The 18,471-nt window shown below is 40.3% G+C and overlaps 1 protein-coding gene across 1 annotated transcript in view; it reads left to right on the top strand.

The window, feature by feature from the left end:
- Positions 1-18,471, top strand: part of ATRN (attractin) — a 165,075-nt gene that overhangs the window by 23,902 nt on the left and 122,702 nt on the right. Inside the window, exons 2-5 of the mRNA XM_028523925.2 lie at positions 4,001-4,084; positions 7,852-7,965; positions 14,062-14,190; positions 17,809-18,014. Coding sequence (XP_028379726.1) covers positions 4,001-4,084; positions 7,852-7,965; positions 14,062-14,190; positions 17,809-18,014 — 533 coding nt within the window. The remainder of the gene's footprint in view (positions 1-4,000; positions 4,085-7,851; positions 7,966-14,061; positions 14,191-17,808; positions 18,015-18,471) is intronic.

The raw sequence follows: 18,471 nt of genomic DNA, 5'->3' as shown, positions 1-18,471 counted from the left end.
AGGAATGATGGAGAAAACAGAAATATGGATATATACAATAATAGAATCTTTCTCTTCCTGAGATTTAGCAGATATGTGGATTGAATAAAAAAATACAAAACCATCTGATGCTAAAAATGATATTTAAAGTAGGGAAGATAAAGCATCTAAATGGAAGTGAGGTTTCCAACACTCCACTCAAAGTGGTAAAATGTCATTACCAGTAATTATAAGTCACACATGTATAGTCTAATACCTAGTGTGGCCATCAAAGAAACTATACAAAAGATAAAAACAATGTAAATAAGTTAAGATAGAATCTTAAAAAATGTTCAGGTGACCCCCACTGGAAGGCAAAAAGAGAGAAACAGAAGAAGGAGAACCAGTGAAACATGTAAAACAAGTAACATGTCTAAAGGTACTGTAAAACTTGACCTGACATTGTGGGTTGATATTCCTGGCCTTCCCCTTTCAAACCTTTCTAAATTTCCAGCAACTACTTGTTGCTCATTCACTAGAACACAGGGGATTTCGAATTAAAAACTGGTAAACTTTAATCGAAACAACAGAGGGGATGTGAAGAATAGAATATTTTCACATATTGCAGGTGCGAATGTGAATTGTTACAGCCTTTTGGAAAATAAATTTGGCAGCCTAGTTAACAATTAAAATTCGTATTCCTTTTGGCCCAGTCACCTCCTCCTAAGAGCCTGTTCCTAGAAATAGAAGCCCAAGTGAAGCCACATGTGTAGGGGTATGTATTGCAGCAGTGTGCAGAATGCCAACCAACCGAAAACACAGTGGATGTTAGTAGGAGAAAGGCAAAAACTGAAATGATATCTCATAGATTGGAATATTATGCTCCATGAAAAAGGATGAATTTCATCGTCTCGAGAGTATGAAGAAAAATATTTAAGAATGCTTGTTAGTGGTTAAATGTTTATCTTGGCTGGAGGTGGGTGAGTGTACCTAAGAAGAATGTTCTTTAGTTGGCAAAAAAAAAAGCGCCTGTGATTACATCTATTCATTACCTGTGAAATTATGTAAATGCACATGTTTAGTGATACTAAGTAAACATTTGAAATAGAAATAACATTTCTTTTTCTAAAAGTGATGCTTATTTGCAAATATCTGAACCACATCCATGTGAAGTCCACAGAAATTCTTAGGAGTAAAACAAGCATAATAGGAAGCCATAAAATCTTGGAGGTAGGGGAGCCTAACACGAAGAATGAAGGAAGTGCACGCCCGTGTTTGTTCTCGCTCTTTCTCGCTCTCTAACAGTCACCAGTGGGGAATTCAATTACCCATAAAACTGGGGTGGTCTCTTTGGTTGGTCCGTGTTGCTCCTCAGGGACCTTTGCCTTCCTTCGATTTGTCATTCTTGGAGTTGGCTTTGTGTTCAGGCTGCAGTGCTTCCAGCTATAAAATCCAACTGCAGCAAAGTCCAGAGGGAGAAGAAGAATGTTCTCTGGATGTCTGTTGTCAGTAGGGTTTCTTGGAAGCATTTGCTGAGATGGAGTTTGGGGTACAAGTTGGTTATCACAACTGTGAGAGGAAGGGGTTGGAAGCAGCACTGGGCAAAAGAAGAAGAGCTTTAATGCAGGCCTGATCAAGGGGAGCTCTGGAGCAGGGATTGCTTGTCACAGTTGTTCATGTTGGATCAAAATGCCCCAGCCTTTACACCCGCTCTGGTGGGGGCTGCCTTGTAGGCAGCCCCTGAAGGAACCGACAGCTGAGGCCGTCTGATGACCACCCTGCCTGTTGCAGCTGGAGCAGGTCCTTCCTGGACAGGGAGATCTTAGGGGGCATATCTCTATCTACCACACTGTCTTTAAGAATCAGAAAATATTTCCCAGAAGTCCCTGATCAACTTCCCCTACATTTAAGCATTAGATTACATGTTGTAACAAAGACTAATAATAACCCTTCATAGTTTTTCTCTACCTCTGTAGTAAAGAAAGTCCTGGTTTTCATTGGATGCATGGTCATCTGAGGTAATGGCTTTATTTCTCAGCCTCTGTATTTAGATTTGTCTAACTTTTGGATAATGGTTAGATTGAATTGTCAAGTTCGACTTGGGGGGGATATGTGCCTGTTCCTGCTGGGTAGAATGGGAAAGACAGCTGGAGTTTGAGCAGCCCTCTTGGGTTATGAGGTGGAAACCACCTGTGGAGGATGACAGAGCAACAGGATAGAAGAATATTAGGTTCTTTTTTTTTCTTTTTACTGATGTTCAAATACAGTTGTCTCCATTTTCCCACCACCACTTTCCCCTGCCCTACCCACTCCCGCCTCCCACCCTCAATCCCCAAATATTAGGTGCTTGATGGTCATGGAAGTGCTCCGGATTGCTTCTCTTTGGACTGTATATCTCAGTTAAGCCATTACTGTGTAGGTTTTTCTGTCAGTTGCATTAGAACCTAATCTTAACTGAGAACACATTTCTAATCAATTATTGGCGGAGAACGCAGGAAACCATGGTTGGCTCAGATTACCATTTTGGGGGTGGAATAGATGTTGGGGAGCGAGACACAGAGACTTTTGTACCAGTTAAGTGTAGCAGAGGGAGAGAAGGGCGAAGAAGTCAAGGGGTTTTTGGGGCGTGTTAATGGTGAGAGAGCGTGGGACCTTCCTAACTAGGGAAGTGGGAGAGTGAAATGTGTGGGTGTCAGGGGATGAACGTGGAGAAGTGCTCGTTCGGTGGGTTGGAGGTCCCTGTGGCGATGTCGACTCACTGGGAAGGAGGAAGAGGCTGAGTGAACTGCAGAGATAAGTGGCGGCAGTCAGTATAGGAGCATCGGACACCTAAAATGAAGATTTTGGTATTAGTGCTGTCACTGGTAATGACAAGACCTAGAGAAATGAGTAACTAAAATGGGGTGGAGGAAAGATTGTTAATGATGAAATTAGGAAGTAGAGAGTCTAGTTTTAGATGGAACACCTTGGATGTTGCTGTAGTTAAGTGGAAGGCAGTGAACTTGTTGCTGATGTGTTCAGTGGGTGAGGAGAAGTAACTGAGGTCTCAGTAGGTGTCTAAGCAAGTGAGGGAGGCTGATCCAGAAGAGAGCATGGGTGTCAGAGAGACTGACGTTGATGGAAGGGGGAGGGAAAATGACCTGGAAATAGCATTGAGAAAAGAAACAACATTCTTCTTAAAGAATAAAAATTTCTGTATAACAGAATATACTAGACACAAAGTATAAAGAAAAAAGTAAACTGAGAGAATAAATTTAAGTACATTTAACATACAAATTGGAGCTCCTTAACATAAAAAGAACTTCTAAACATTAATTTGAAAAGAGAGCTTGGTCCCAAAGTGGTCAAAGAATATAGAATCTAAGTTCACAAAGGGGAAATGCAAATGGATAGAACAGCTGAGAAGGTTCAAACATTAGCGCTAGTATCAGTGAAAACATTAATGAAATACTGGGATATGCTTGTCTTAATGGAAAGACCTCAACACACTGCTGAACTTCAGGCTTGGCGTGAGCGTGGGAAGACAGGTGCTGATGCACACTGTCCATGGGGGGTCAGAGATCGCCACTTCAGAAGCAGCAGCCTGGATGGCTGTGATGGATCTCTTGTGTGCAGCGGCATCTGATATGCTTGCCCATCACAGTTATGTTGTCTATAGTGCTATTGTATTAAACACTTGTAACTGTTACTGTGTGGCCTTATTTTTAAAAACCAAGTCATATTTATAAGTAAGTTCTTGCGTCCATTTTTATGGTACGAAGTCTATTTTTATGGTATGAAGTACAATTTTCCCATCTTATCTGGAAAGATTTAGATGTTTCTTGTTCATTGTGTTAGTTTTAGTATATTTGTCTCCTTAAGTGTATGTGTTTGTTTCATCTATATTTGTGTAATCTGAATATAACTGTCCAGTTATTTTCTTCTGGTTATATATCAGTAGTATGCATTAGTATACTCACTGTGCTTAACTTGGATTGTATTGAGAATTAAGAAAGATATTACTAATATATAAAATTTTGATGGATTTTTTTTAAAATTACAGACTAACTGGATCTTCTGGGTTTATAACAGATGGACCTGGAAATTATAAATACAAAACAAAGTGCACGTGGCTCATTGAAGGACCGTAAGTAGTAATGTCTAATTTAATTTTTTTCTGGACACAGCTCAGTGTGGCATTACTTTTCCTATAAGTAAAATGAACAATCTGTAGCATAAAGTACTTAGAATATTTTTTTGTTTTGTAACTTCTTAGTTTATAAGTAAATTTTTTATTTTTCTAAATTTCAGTGTTACTTAACAAAAAAAATTGTGTTGATTTAAAGCTGCAGATGAAATTGTACACCAGAAATTTGTGTATTTTCAATTGTACTAACTAAAAAACTGTTGAGTATTTTAAATGGTTTACTTAAAGCATTAGACAATTGTAACATTGTGTCATTTTTCTGAGTACCTGTTTTTATTGTGGGGGTGAGTCGGAGTAGTCACTGTTGCCCAGCTTCCCCCTCCTCCCTGCTCCCACGGCCCTGCTCCCACGGCCCTGTAGCTGCTGCCTTCTTTTTTGACCTTCAGCACACTGGCAAAGCGATGTTTCTCAGAGTCTGGTCTAAGGACCCCATTACACCGTTAAACTTGTAGAATTCCAAATAATTTTTTGTGTGTTTACCATATTAAAATTAAAACTAAGAAATATTTAATTTACTTTAAAAATAACAATAAACCCATGTGTTAGCACAAATGACATATTTTATGAAAAAAGAAACCCTATATTTAAAAAATAAATGGTTAGTGAAAAGAATGACATTGCTTTACATTTTTATAAATCTCTTCTCTGGATTTATAGAAGTCAGTTTGATTATTATATTTTCTTTTGCATTCACTTTGTTACCATATGTTACTGGTAGAAGTATGTGAAGAAAATTAGGCTTCCCTTAATATGTAGTAGGAAAAGGGAAGGGGTTTTCATAGCCCTTTTAAATAATTGTGGATGGTCTTTGGAACTATACCCAAAACTTGACAAGTGGTAATTTCTTAAAAGTAAATTGTAGTATGGAATCAGAAACAATGTAAATGAACTTTTGGAATTTGTTACATTAAAATTAATTCATTTTCTTGTACTTTGAATGGATCTTTTACCTGCATAAAGGTGCACTGTTTTTGTAACATGATATGTGGGACATTTGGAAAATATTGGTTCACCGAATTATGCAGATCTCCCAAATGTTAATATATTTCATTATATAATATTTTAAAAAATCACATTGGGCTGTGGCCAGGTAGCTCAGTTGGTTAGAGTGTCATCCCAATACTCCAAGGTTAACAGGTTCAGTCCCCACTCAGGGCACATAGAAGAATCAAGTAATGAATGCATAGATAAGTGGAGCAACAAAAATAGGTGTTTCTCCCTCTCTCTCTCTCTCTCTCTCTCTCTCTCTCTCTCTCTCTCTCTCCCCCTCACCCCCATCCCATTCCCCTTCCCTCCATCCCTCCGTCTCTCCAATCCCTCCCCCTCTCTCCTTCTAAAATCAGTTTAAAAAATCACATTAGTATCACCATCAGTCTCATCAGAAGTTTTAAATACTGGCAAGTTGTATTTGGTTGGCAGATCCCAGTTTCCCAGAGCTCTAATTATTGCTTGAAACTTCTATTTTATCTTTGGTAACAAATACTGCCAGTTGTTTTCTTTGAAGTGACAGGCTTCCTTTGTTCATTTTCAAGAAAATATCTGCCACATATCCAGGCCTGAAAAATCATAATTTTTCAGTTGTTCTTTCAAGTAAAAATGATAAATGGTGTTCTAAAAGAAAAACAACAAGTTCAGCTCACAACTCAAACAATTGCGAAAGTGATTTTCCTTTGTTAGGTAACAGAAGTGCTTTATGCATACTTCCTGTCTTGTCATGCAGAATATTAAAAATAGGTGCACTATTAATAAAATTAGTAATTCTTACCATCTAATAAAGATATCCTTAAATGAAATTGTCATTTTTTTCTTTTTTCTATGAGGGACTGGTGGCAAAGAATAACAGTGATTACTAGTACAGTTTGGTGCTTCGCCCACCATTGCTTTTGTACTGGTAGTAAATGCCAACATGGCGATAAGGCACATGATAGCTCAGTATTAATTGTTGTGAACAGTCAAGACCTGTTGGGCCCCCTATAAGGGTCTCAGGGCCCCTGGCATTCTGTGGACATTATTCTGAGAACTCGTGGTCTATTGTCTGCCCTTGTCATTTCTATCAGTTCACTCCCGTCTGGTGTCCTTCTCCACCATTGCTCTGCATGTGATCTCAGTGGTTGCTCCTCCTCAGCCTAACCAGTAAATAACTTCTCCTTCCTCTTATCCTCACATTCAGTCTATTAGTAAGTTCTGGCCGGTTTGCCTCTAGAATATCCCCAAATTCATTTACATTCTCCTTTTCACATTGATCTCTACAATTATTTTAAGAACCACCATCCTTACCTTTTTGGGCCCCTGTAATAGCCTTGAAATTGGCCTTTTGATTTTCACCTTTGCCCCTCACCTACCTCTCACTTCTCATTTCATGTGGTTCCCTAATTTGCTGTTTGAGGCATGCCGCTTTTCTTCATATTGCGCCAGTACATCAAGTCGTAACTTCTTTCTTTCCCAGACTTTACGGTGGTGATCTTTCCTCTGTCTAAAACATTGTTTTCAAGCCTTTCACGTGGCTTATCATGTGTCATTCTACTTTCCTCCAAAGCTTTCTGGGGTATTTCCCCACCACCTGTTGTACTACCATATCATATTTCCTTTAATTTCTTCACAGTCGTCATCACCATCTGAGTTAAATTGTTTATGTATATACTTAGTTGTTTGCTTAGAGAAGTTAGTTAGACAAATAAGTGTGAGGCAGAGGAAACATCTAGGCTGGAGACATATAATTAGGCATCAGCAGGAACTAAATGGTGTTGCTAATTCCAAGAGCTTTATGGGTGGAGTGTTGGAGCTGAAACCAGGTTGGAGAATGAAATGGTGAGTGGGATGAGAGAAAATGGAGAAAGTAAAGTCCTCTGTCGAGGTTCATTCTAGAGGAGAAAGGGATGGGATGGGGTAATAGCTAGAAGGAGAGTTGGGATCTGAAGCTTTTAATATTTTGGGGTTTTTGATAAAATACATGATACTTAAGAAGATTTAAATATGGATGTGGAAGTTCCAGAAGAGAGGGGGATGGTAAATATTTGAGAGATAGAAGGAAGAGAAGGTAGATGTATGTTTTGGAAAATGGGAATTTGAGAGATTCTGGGGTGATTTTCAAAAGCAGGGAGGTGGGACCGAATGGGTTGAAATAGTAATTGAGAGTAACAGTTATGGAGGGAGAGAGGTAGTTGTAGGACTGCTGGGAGAATTGAAGGGCTGTTTGCAGTTGGTGAGCAGTGACCGGAACTAACCTTGTCAATGGTGTGACTTTTTTCTGGCACGGCTTAGTTTTCTTTGGATTCAGTCTAAGGCAAAGCAGGTACCTGTTTTCCTCTAGACCAATGCTCTTGCCAGGTAGTTCTGTGAAAAGTCAGAAGGGCAGGTGAGTGTAGAGAACTGGCAGCTGTGTTTGTGAAATGGTGTGTAGTATGGACTCTTCAGTTGGATAAGGAAGTGCAGAAATGGAAGGGCTAATGGGTTGGTTCAGAGGCTGTTAATGAGTGGCCCCAGTATAGACCGTAAGGCCCAAGGAGGCATAGACCGTATCTGTTTTGTTTATCATTGCATGTTTAGTGGTCTTTTGCACATATGTGAACACTAAGTAAATCTTTGACAAACAAATGAATACTGTTCACTATTAATTTCTTCTCTCTGTAAATTCTTTAAAAATCTAGTTATATATTTTTTCAAATGTTTAATAGTTATGATTATTATAAATTACTTTTTTTTTCCAGGCCAAATAAAATAATGAGACTTCGCTTCAGTCATTTTGCTACAGAGTGTAGTTGGGACCATTTATATGTATATGACGGGGACTCCATTTATGCACCACTAATTGCTGCCTTTAGGTAAGCTCACTCATATAAGTAGTTAATCATACGGTTTCCGAACTCAAACGTGTATCTCCTGGATTGCGTTCTTACTGACTCACCTTTATTATCCCTTAACACATGATTTCATGGAAAGAGTACTATTTCTGGAGGCCTGACTTGGCTTCCTGTAGCCACTGGGTAAGTTTCTGGGTAGAGTGCCTGACCTCTCTTCAGCTTCCTGCCCTGCACAGTCGTGGTAGCAGCGTCGTTCATCTGCCCCTCGGGGTGGTGAAGTTTACATTTTAAAATTGTTTTGTGAGTAATATATTGAATAATGATATTTCTGTGAAAAAATTAAATCAGGGATTACGTTCATCGTAATCCTTGTGTTCCCCATCACATAGGCCTTCAGGAGGGATTTGTTGAATTCAGATATAGAGATGTGTGTGTATGTTTATGTATGTGCATTAATATGAATGAGGGGAAATTTTGGGATGAATACACAGAAAATGAACACTGGTTATCTGAGGAAAATGAGGAGTATGCCAATTATGTATTGCAATTTTGTTTTCAATAAGTATAATCTATGTAGTAGTTAAAATAGCTTAATACCACATATATGTTCTGGATTGTTTTTGGCATTTTAGTTTTTATTAATGATACATGAATGTGTTGTCATCTTTTTGACCACATGAGAATTCAAATCCGTTCTATTTTTCTGCCTTTTACTTGATGGAAGACTTATAAAATAATATTTCTCTAAAATACTCATCTCCTTAGAGAGCCATAGTTTCCAGTTTTTCATCTGCAGCTCACTGTCTAGATATTTTTCCCTCAAATATTTTCTTTCCTTGACTTTAAATAGAAATCAATTCAGCAAATATTTTTGTATTCCTCACATGAGACTAATCTCATGGGTGAGGAAGTAACAGTAAACAGTACACGAGTGGCCCAAGGGCACAGGAGACCAGGGGACTAGTGTCCTTGTATTTCTTCCCTCCCTTTGGCTTAGAAATCTCTCTTACATATCTTTGAATTAAGAGCCAGTTTCAAAGATGCACTTACGAAGCCAAACAGCAGGATGGCTAGGCCATGCTAAGCATTAAAATGGCATTTGCTGAGTGCTGCGCCATGCATATCTTTATGTGAGAGTTTGAAGCCTACCTTGCATTATAGCAAGAGGCACACCAAACTTTAGCATAAGCCCCAAAACTGCCTATAGTATGATGTTATCATAACAGTACTTGTTGGGGGTTCACTTGATACTGAGTTTGTTAGTCCACATTAATGGAGCCCCTGTTATGTACCGGGCACTTTGAGTCAGCTTGCCATTAGCTGTGCGAACTTCTGCCAAGCAGGTGTACACCATCAGTTCCGCGTTCCCCTGGACTGGGTATTTGATGAACAGACATGTGAATCAGCAGCAACAGCAAAACAAGCAGAAGGCTGGCATTGTTCTAATTAACGACTTTAGAGAGAAGCCAAAGTATATGTACAGATACCAAGAGAAATTTTAGGTTTCTACAAAATAAAGTTGGTTAACGATAGTATGAATTAATCCATTGATTATGTTAAAGTTTCATCTGTGGCATAATATTTGAGCATGACTTTTTGGAAATTATAGTGGGGAAAGATATGTTTTAAAACTGAAATTTATTTGAAACACAAAGCCTCTAAAGCAGAGGTATGCAAACAAGTTGGAAACCACTGTTGAGGCTGAAAGGCCCTGTCACAAGATGGGGAGCTGAGGGGTGCCGTTGAGTCTGGAGGACTTGACTAGAGGAGCAAGCCAGTGGTGATGTCCTGGGGGGGACTGGAGTGGAGGGAGCCTATAGGCAGATTTTTCAGCTAGTCAAGGAAGGAAGAATCCCACAGGATTCAGAAGATGTAGAGTTTTCCTCTGAGTTCTGCTCCAGTCTCTGTGTGCATTTGCACAGGTCATTGAAGTGCTCTAGACTTCAGCTTCTAAAACCTAAAGTGGAGGTGTTGCACTCTGTTTTTTTGGGGGGGGGAATTGCAAACTGTAAAGTTGAATTTGACTTCAAACTGGTTGATCACATTTATCTTTTATATATATTGAAGTTCTGAATAAAGTTGTGTTTAATAAACACAGTTCCACTACGAGACAACTTGGAGGACCACTGGAACCAGTCTCTTCCAACTCCACAGCACTGTGACTCGGTGGTACATTCACTCCGACAGATGCACAAACGAAGCACCACTGCGGAGCAGCCGTTCTGCTAGGATCTGTTCCTAGGGAGACGCAGAGGTGGTAGTGGTGATGAAGCAGTTTTACTCTCTGAGAGCATTGTTTAAAAGAACACTATTGCTTTTAGAGATTTTTTTTTAAGAAAGTCAAATGTTGCTGAGGCCAGGCAGTTGTTTAGACTGAAGTGAAGAGCTGTTTAGAAGAGGCCTTGTGAAAGTGGGAGTCAGTCAGTCTGTCCAGCACCCAACTGAAACTGTGGTCAGTTCATGGCACAGTTAGAAAAGTAGTGAAAGATTTGTATTCATTTATTTTTAGAGAGAGGGGAGGGGAAGGAGAAAGAGAGGGAGAGAAACATCAATTGGTTGCCTCTCCTGCACGCCCCAACTGGGGACCAAAACCGCAATACAGGCATGTGCCTCGACCAGGAATCAGACTGATGACCTTTCGCTGTGCGGGACACGGCCCAACCAACTGAGCCACACTGGTGAGGGTGAGGAGCATATAGTCTTGAAAGGAGACAGGTGCGTCAAAAAAGGAGTACTAGTACACTTATGTAATGTAGTTTAGGAGTGTCAGACTCATTTTCACTGGGGGCCACAGCAGCCTCACAGTTGCCTTCAAAGGGCCGAATGTAATTTTAGGACTGTATAAATGTAGCTACTCTTTAACTAGGGGCAAGGAGGTTGGTGCTGCCACTGGTTAGATACAAGGTGCCGGGCTGGATAAAACAAGGTGGAGGGCCGGGTTCTGCCCGAGGGCCTTGTGTTTGCCACCTGTGGAGGAGTTGGTAAAGACTGGTTGTGTCGTAGGTGTATTCAGAGAGCCCTTGTCTGTCTGGGACAGTTATGGTGAATTAAAATATTTTAGTTATGTGCTTTTCAAAAGTGGTTCTAAACAATTAAAAACTCTGTGTTTAAAATACAAGATTATGAAGAAACCCAGGCTAGGCAGTTCTTGATTACTCAAGTGGAACAACTGGCTGTGGCCTAAGCTGCGTCTGTGTTTATCTGTCTGCTCGGGGCAGGGGATAGGGAGGTGCAGGGCAGCTCAGGGTGGAGTCGAATGGACGCTTGCAGCATCACTTCCTCACCCACACACTTTCGTTGCCTTCCACACTGGGTAGAGGCTGTATGTGTGTTCATTTACTCTGTAGAAGCTTATTTTTGTTGTAAACTAGTTGTTTTATTTTTACACTAGGAGAAAGGAGCACATTCCAGAGGTGTCACAATTTCAAGTTTTTGAAGTGAAAAGATGCAAATGCCTAAGTTCCTCTGACAGTTGGGAAGCTGGTCCCTTGGTCTACTATCGTGGTTGTCCAGTGCAGATGGCCCTCCCATCCCTTGTGTGACTGTCATGTGTTCTCCCTACACCCATGCTGCCGTTTGTCCTGCACGCTAGAGTGTCCCCACCACACATAAAAAATAAATACCATTAGCTATCACTTATTGAGCACCTAGTGTGGGGCACTGCTTAAGCACTTTACATGTTCTAATAGCTTGATTCTCACTGCATCACTGTGATGAAAATAGGATTTCTCTCATTGTGCATTTGAGGAAACTGAGGCTCACGAATGTCGGCAACATGCCCAGGCCAGTGGAACAAAGATCGGAGGTCACATCTCTGATCCTGAAGCTTGTGCTAGGATAACAGAGTGCAGGGTCTCCCACCTGTGACAGAAGTTCCCCGTCCTTCTCTGTGCCAGTTTCTCATGGGAAAATTGCTTTTGACAAACCCATTTCTAGGTGGCCCTGCTCTTGTAAGTACCTGCTCCTTCAGCATTTCAGGGGGTTCAGGTGCATAAAACTGATGGAAGTGTGATGATGGTTGAAACCTTTTTTTTGGTTTCTGATCAAATGTCACCTCTTCCAAGAGGCCTTCCCTGTCTGCTCTGTCTAAAGTAGCACCTTTTGTCCTTTTACTTTGCTCTATTTCCCTTCATAGCATTTCTCTCTGCCTGGCATTATGTATACACACCTGGTGCAGAAGGGGAGGGGCTGCTTCTAGGCCTATTTGTTGTTTTTGGAAGGTGAACTTCCCGAGGGCAGGGACTTCTTCACTGTTGTATTCTCGATGCCTTCCTAGGTGCCTCATATGTAAGTGGAACAAATATAAATAGTAGTAAATATTTGTTAGTTGAATATATAGGAGAAGATTCTTCACTGTTTTGTAACCTCTGGAGCACCTTCAGTGTCCTTGGGTTCCTAGCATTCTGTCTTTGTATTAAAAACATTCATTGAGCCCTGGCTGGTGTGGCTCAGTGGATTGAGTGCTGGCCTGCCAACCAAAGGGTTGCCAATTCAATTCCCAGTCACGGCACACACCTGGGTTGCGGGCCAGGTCCCCAGTAGGGGGCGTGCAAGAGGCAACCACACATTGATGTTTCTCTCCCTCTCTTACCCTTTCTCTAAAAATAAATAAATAAAAATCGTAAAAAAAACCCTCTCATTGAATACAACTCTTGTCCCCTTCTCCCCCTCATACCCTGCTTATGTATTCTTCCAGTCATTTCCATGTGAACTTAAATACATAAATGTACACATATACTAGGCCTATTGTTTTGCAGCTGCCCCTGCCCCCACTTATCAGAATGCCTTGATGAGGCTCCTTGTTAGTCCTGCAGACCTACAGAGATGTAATGATTCATTCAACCAACTCTCTGTGGATGAGTGGAAATAGATAGGTAGGTGGTTTTCAACCTGTTGACGTTCTAAATAGTGTGGTAGTGAGGATTCTCATGCATTGTCTTTGTGCACTCAAGCAAGTGTTTCTTTTACAAATAAATAGAATTGCTACATCACAGTGAATGAGCATTTAACGTTGTTATAGGCCCTGAGGTGGGAGTTCACCTGGTGTGTCCTCTGGGAGAGCAAAGAGGCCAGCATGCCAGGGGTCAAATGGGTGAAAGGAAGAGAATAATGGGCGAGGTGTTTGTTCTTGTGTGGTGTCCTGTGTGTGTGGAGCAGACTGCATAGGGCCTGGAAGGATTAGGCTTTTTACTGAGTGAGGTGTTTGTGTTGGTGACAGGGTCTCAATAATTGGGCAGAAGATGTGAGCATATGGAAGTATGCAGAAGGCAAGTAAACATGGGAAAAATGATTTACATCGTGAGTATGAAAGAAACTCAGGATCAGAATTTAAAAATCACTTTGCACTTATTAATAATTAGCGAAGCTGAAATAGGACTGGTAACCTTACTTGTTGGCTGAGTAAGGTGGGATGGACCCTTTCATTCCTTACTGATGGGATTTCAAGTCAGCACGTCTTTTGTTGAGAGCAAGTTGGTATTATGGGTCAGGAACCTTAGAGGCATCATTTAGACCCTTTGACTTGGTACTTCTTTCCCTCTCCAGGCACCCAGCAAGTATTTTTGTGTGCTCGAGTCTGAGTGAGACAAGGAAAGTTCTGAAGGAACTTTAGTGGCATGGGAGACGCTTATAGCGTATTACTGGTGAAATGGAATATAAGCTGTATGTAATCTGTTGCCAATTAGGCAAAGAGAATACATCAGAATGCTAATAGTGTTGGGATTATGGGTGTTTGTTTACCAAGCCTACTTACTTGTATTTTTACTTTTTATATATTTGACAAAGTTTGTTACTTTCTGTAATTATATTGAAGGTTCACTCAATTTTTCATAGAAGCAATATCAAAATTTTTATTAAAAAAAGAATAGGGCCATTAATTTCAAATCTTAATAGAAATATAACCCAGAATAGAGGAGAGCCTAGCAAAAGACTCAGATCTGTTCCTCAGAGGACCCAGAGCGGAGAGGGTCGTACCATGCACTTATCACAGGAAGCTCCCTTCTTCCTGGGAGTGGCTTTTTAAATCATAAGGATGAATTCCAGCTCCGAACTTGTGTTTGCTGCTGTGTGATGTGTCTGCGATTGTTTCCCTTCATAAGAAATGTGTTTCCATTTCAGTGGCCTCATCGTTCCTGAAAGAGACAGCAACGAGACTGTCCCTGAGGTGGTTGCCACATCAGGTTATGCCCTGCTGCATTTTTTTAGTGATGCTGCTTATAATTTGACCGGATTTAATATCACTTACAAGTAAGATATTTATGTCTAATATTTGTGATTTTATTTAAAAGACTGTATACTTTGTTTTAACAGTAATAGTCACATACATTGAGGGCTTACAGTGTGCCAGACATTGTGCGAAGCAGTTCAAATGTATTTTCTCATTTAAAGTTTTTTTTTTAAGACTCTGACATGGGGGCACTGTTTTTCTATTCATTTTGTCATTGAGGAAACTAGTGGGAAACAGTAAAGTACATTGTCGAAGTCCTGGGGCCACAGTTTCAACCCAGACCTTGCTGCTGTTGAGCTTCTGGAAGAGAGGGGTATTTTCTTGCTAAAATGGATGAAAACATTGGGGATTTTTTGCTAAGTATGATTTAACAAATACTAGTAATTTTCATATACTCAGTGGTTGGACCACTGGTGAGAACTTAGTTGAGGTTACAAAGGAAACGTAGACAGACAGACTTTGGCAGCTTTTGGAATTTGTTGTGATAGAAGGAGAGAGGCTCACTTTTCATAAGTAGTTAAATTCATAAAGTGTCATAAGTGAGTGGTGTGTGATAAGAGCTTCTGTGGCCCTTAAAGCCTAAAGTACCATTTGGCCTTTTACAAAATAAGTTTGCCAGCTCCTGGCATAGGCAGTCACCTCCGTATGTAACCTTTATGTTGGGTTCTTTTCCTGCCCATTTTCTCATGATCTCAATATTTATTCAGACTGATTTAAAGCCTTCTCTATCTTGATTAGTACGGTGATTCAGTCTTTCAGGCGCCCAGGGTGTGTGACTTGGCAGCCTAGGCAGCTTATCACAGTACTAGCAAGATGATTTTTAGTGACACAGGCAGGCTGGGTTGAGGGGAGAGGCTCATGAGTTTGGCTGGGTGCGTATGAGATGTCATCTGGGAATCGCTGGGATGTGGACAGTGCCTGACTAGCCTATGGGGCATGTGCACAGTGAAGAGAGGAATAGTAGAGGCAGTTAAGGGGCAGAGGAATGCCAGTGGGCTTTGTTGTCACACAAGCCCAGAGAAGAAAGTCTCAGGAAGGAGGAAGCTGACAGAGGGTTGCGTAAGCAGAGGAGGCCCTAGGTTGCCCTAGCTGGGGAGGTTGGAGTCCAGGGCCTGGTAGGGATGGAAGATTAGAAAGTCATGGCTTTAAGAACAGACACTCTGAATTTCTTCCCTGCAGGGGAGGGGAGAAAGGGGAGATGTGGGTTTAAGGACAGGGCTTCTCAAACTTTACATGCACAGGGATCTTCTGGAGGGCTTATTAAGGCACATTCCTGGGATCTACCCAGAGATTGTAGTTCAGTAGAGCCATGGCCTGAGAATCTGTATTTCTGAATAGCTCCTGGCTGCTGCTCTCTCTCTGTGGTCCACCCTCTGAGTAGCATTGCACTTGCTATTCACGTAGGCCCCATTCTGGGTAGACTCCTAGGTCAGGGGCTAGAGGGCACAGTTTTCACTGTTAAATGGGGCCTAATAGGCAGTAGCAGCCTTGGGGGAGAAGAGAAACTCAAGGGAGTGAGCACCCCAGGAGAGAAGGCAATTCAAGCACCCCTTGACATTGGAAGCCCTTTGCTCATCATCACTGGAGAGCTCTTCTTGCTCTATTGCCAGTATCTTCCTCAGGAGTGCATGTTTTTCTTATCCTGACTGGAGTAGGGAGAAGCCTTGATCTTTCCTAGAGACCAGAATTAGTATTTGTTAAATGAATGAATGATGAGGTTATCATAAATTTTATTAGCTTCTTGGCTCCAAGGCTCTATTCTATTCTTTAAAAGGAATCATAAACTATTTTAGAGGTCCCAGGCCCTGTGAAAAGCCAAATAAAATGATGGTTTTTATCCCAGAAAAATGCCCAGAAGCACATACATAAAACACTGTCGTTCATTTTCCTGGGGTCCTCAGGTTGCACTGAATCTTAGCTTGGGGCTAACGGCAGCTAGAGGGCCCTTGGAGCGTGCACCCACAGCTTCTCAGGTGTTTTCTAGTTTTCTTTTAAAAGAAGAAAAAACAAATAGTTACATTTTACTTTTACACAAATGGGCACTGTACCTTATTTCTCACTCTGAGTCATATTTTAAACGTAGAAAGTTAGGCTAATTTTCTTACTACTTCAACAAGCAGACATTTTGATATATTACTGGCCATTTTTACATTTTAGAGATACAAAAATAATTTTTGTGTTTTGAGATGTTATGTAATTCACGGCTCTAAAAAGTGCTCAGTATTAATTTTGGCACTTCAAGTAAACCTATGCCTCAAGGCATTTGAGTGGAGAGGTTGAAGTGTAAGGGGAAGTTGAAATTATACTTTCCCTCCTTTAGTTTAGAGGCTGTATGAATTACCTCCTCCTTTTTGTTTTTCAATAACTATTAAGTGTTGGTTATGTGCTGTTCTCTCGTGTGGTTAATAAGTGTGTCCGTAAGAAGATATTCGACATATGCTTGGTATAAGGCATAGGTTTGAGCACATGATGGAACTGCCTTACCTTGCTTTTCTTTTAGGCCTTTTATGAAAATGAAGTGTGACTGTTGTGGCTATTTGAGTATAACAAGTCCAATCTGAAATTTAGACTTTCCCTTTATAAACTTTTGCCCTACAAGGCCTTTTTCTTAATAAAGATGAAATCTTTATTGACCTTTATTGAAGCTTTACTTATGTGTATGTATTAGGAACCGCTTTCTAGAGACCTACAGGAGTGTCATTCAGCTTTCTTACCAAATTCTTCATTCTGCTTACTAGAACTTGAAAAGTAGGCAAATTCAGTGATCATATTATAATATAAATGATAAAAATACTGTGTACAAATATTTACAAAATTTTATTATAAATATATCATAAAATGATATTTGGGTATAAGCATGAACATTAATTAGCTTGTTTTTGCAACTCTTTCCTGATATTCTGACATGTTTTGCTATAAAATTTCTTTTTGGTTTTCTTTACAGATCTTAGAAGAAATCTGTACTCTTAAAGTATCTTGATAGTTCAGTTATCCTCCCCCTTTTTACAATTTGATTTATGTCTTTTCAAAGTGCTGTCAATACAGTTCTCTTAAGTCAGGTTATTATGAGACATATTATAGTTAAACTCCTATATTAAGTTAAACTGGCCTTTTCTTCCATCTGAAGTGAGTAGATACACTTACTAAGGAATTTTAAATACACCAATCTGGGCAATAATCCTTAACAAATTATTTAAATTTTCAGAAACCATCCAGAGGGATATATATACCATCAGATGTTAGTTATTGTTGGCAGTTCGTTTGCCCTTTTCCTCTCCAAACTTGCAAGTATGCATGTGGCAGTTTTGTAATGCTCATCATTTGTGGGCTACCAGGAATAGGATGGTCTTGCCACACATGAGAAGCAAAGCCTGGACATTTTGCAAGAATCTCTTCTCTCTTTGTAATTTTTAAAACTTGTCTCTTCTTAAGAGAATCCAACAAGTTCAGTTTAATTTCATTACTTGCCCTAGCTGTGCAGTGTTGGGTGTCCCCGTTTAGGCTGAGTGGTAAGTACTGCAGCTGGCTTGGGAACGGAGAGACAGTGACATTCTTAAACCTTCTGTAGGAGGAAGTTCTGCTAAATTATTCCAAGTGTTTCTTTGTTCTGATTTAATTTTCTCCCACTGTTTTTATAGTTTTGACATGTGTCCGAATAATTGCTCAGGCCAAGGAGAGTGCAAGATCAGCAACAGCAGCAACACCATCCAGTGCGAATGTTCCGAAAACTGGACAGGTGAAGCATGTGACATTCCCCACTGTGTAAATAACTGCGGTTTTCCTCATCGAGGCGCCTGCAACTCCAGTGATGTCACAGGGTGTTCCTGTTTCTCAGGGTGGCAGGGTAGGAACTTCTTTCATTTTTCTTTGAATTTACAGTATATTTCTAGTTTAATAACTTGTGATCGACTTTATTTCTAGCATCCATACCTTCTATGTTATTCACATGCCAGGTAGTGTTTAGGTTTTCACATCTCTTTATTGAGCTTCTTAGAAATCTTTGAATTTCATAGGTGTGTGGTTGTAGTCTCTTTAGAATGGGGAGGGGTTTGACATTCTTTGCAATTCATTCAACTTGGCCTTAGCCTTAAGAAGACATAGCAGAGAGCCAAGCTGGGAGGTGGGACAAGAGCTGACAATGATAGTGTCTCCTCGGAAACTTTCACTATAGAGTAGAATTCTACAGTAGTCAGCTGATGGAGTTATCTGCAGATAAAAATTATTAAAGAAGCTTTAGCAAATTCTTTTTAGGGGTGGGTGATAACAGTGGTACTGATTTAGTGATTTTCTTTATACATTTA

The sequence above is a fragment of the Phyllostomus discolor genome, chromosome 9, assembly GCF_004126475.2.
Source record: "Phyllostomus discolor isolate MPI-MPIP mPhyDis1 chromosome 9, mPhyDis1.pri.v3, whole genome shotgun sequence".
Classification (NCBI taxonomy): domain Eukaryota; kingdom Metazoa; phylum Chordata; class Mammalia; order Chiroptera; family Phyllostomidae; genus Phyllostomus; species Phyllostomus discolor.
The sequence above is the reverse complement of the archived record's forward strand: the minus strand, read 5'-3'. Positions and strand labels throughout refer to the sequence as shown.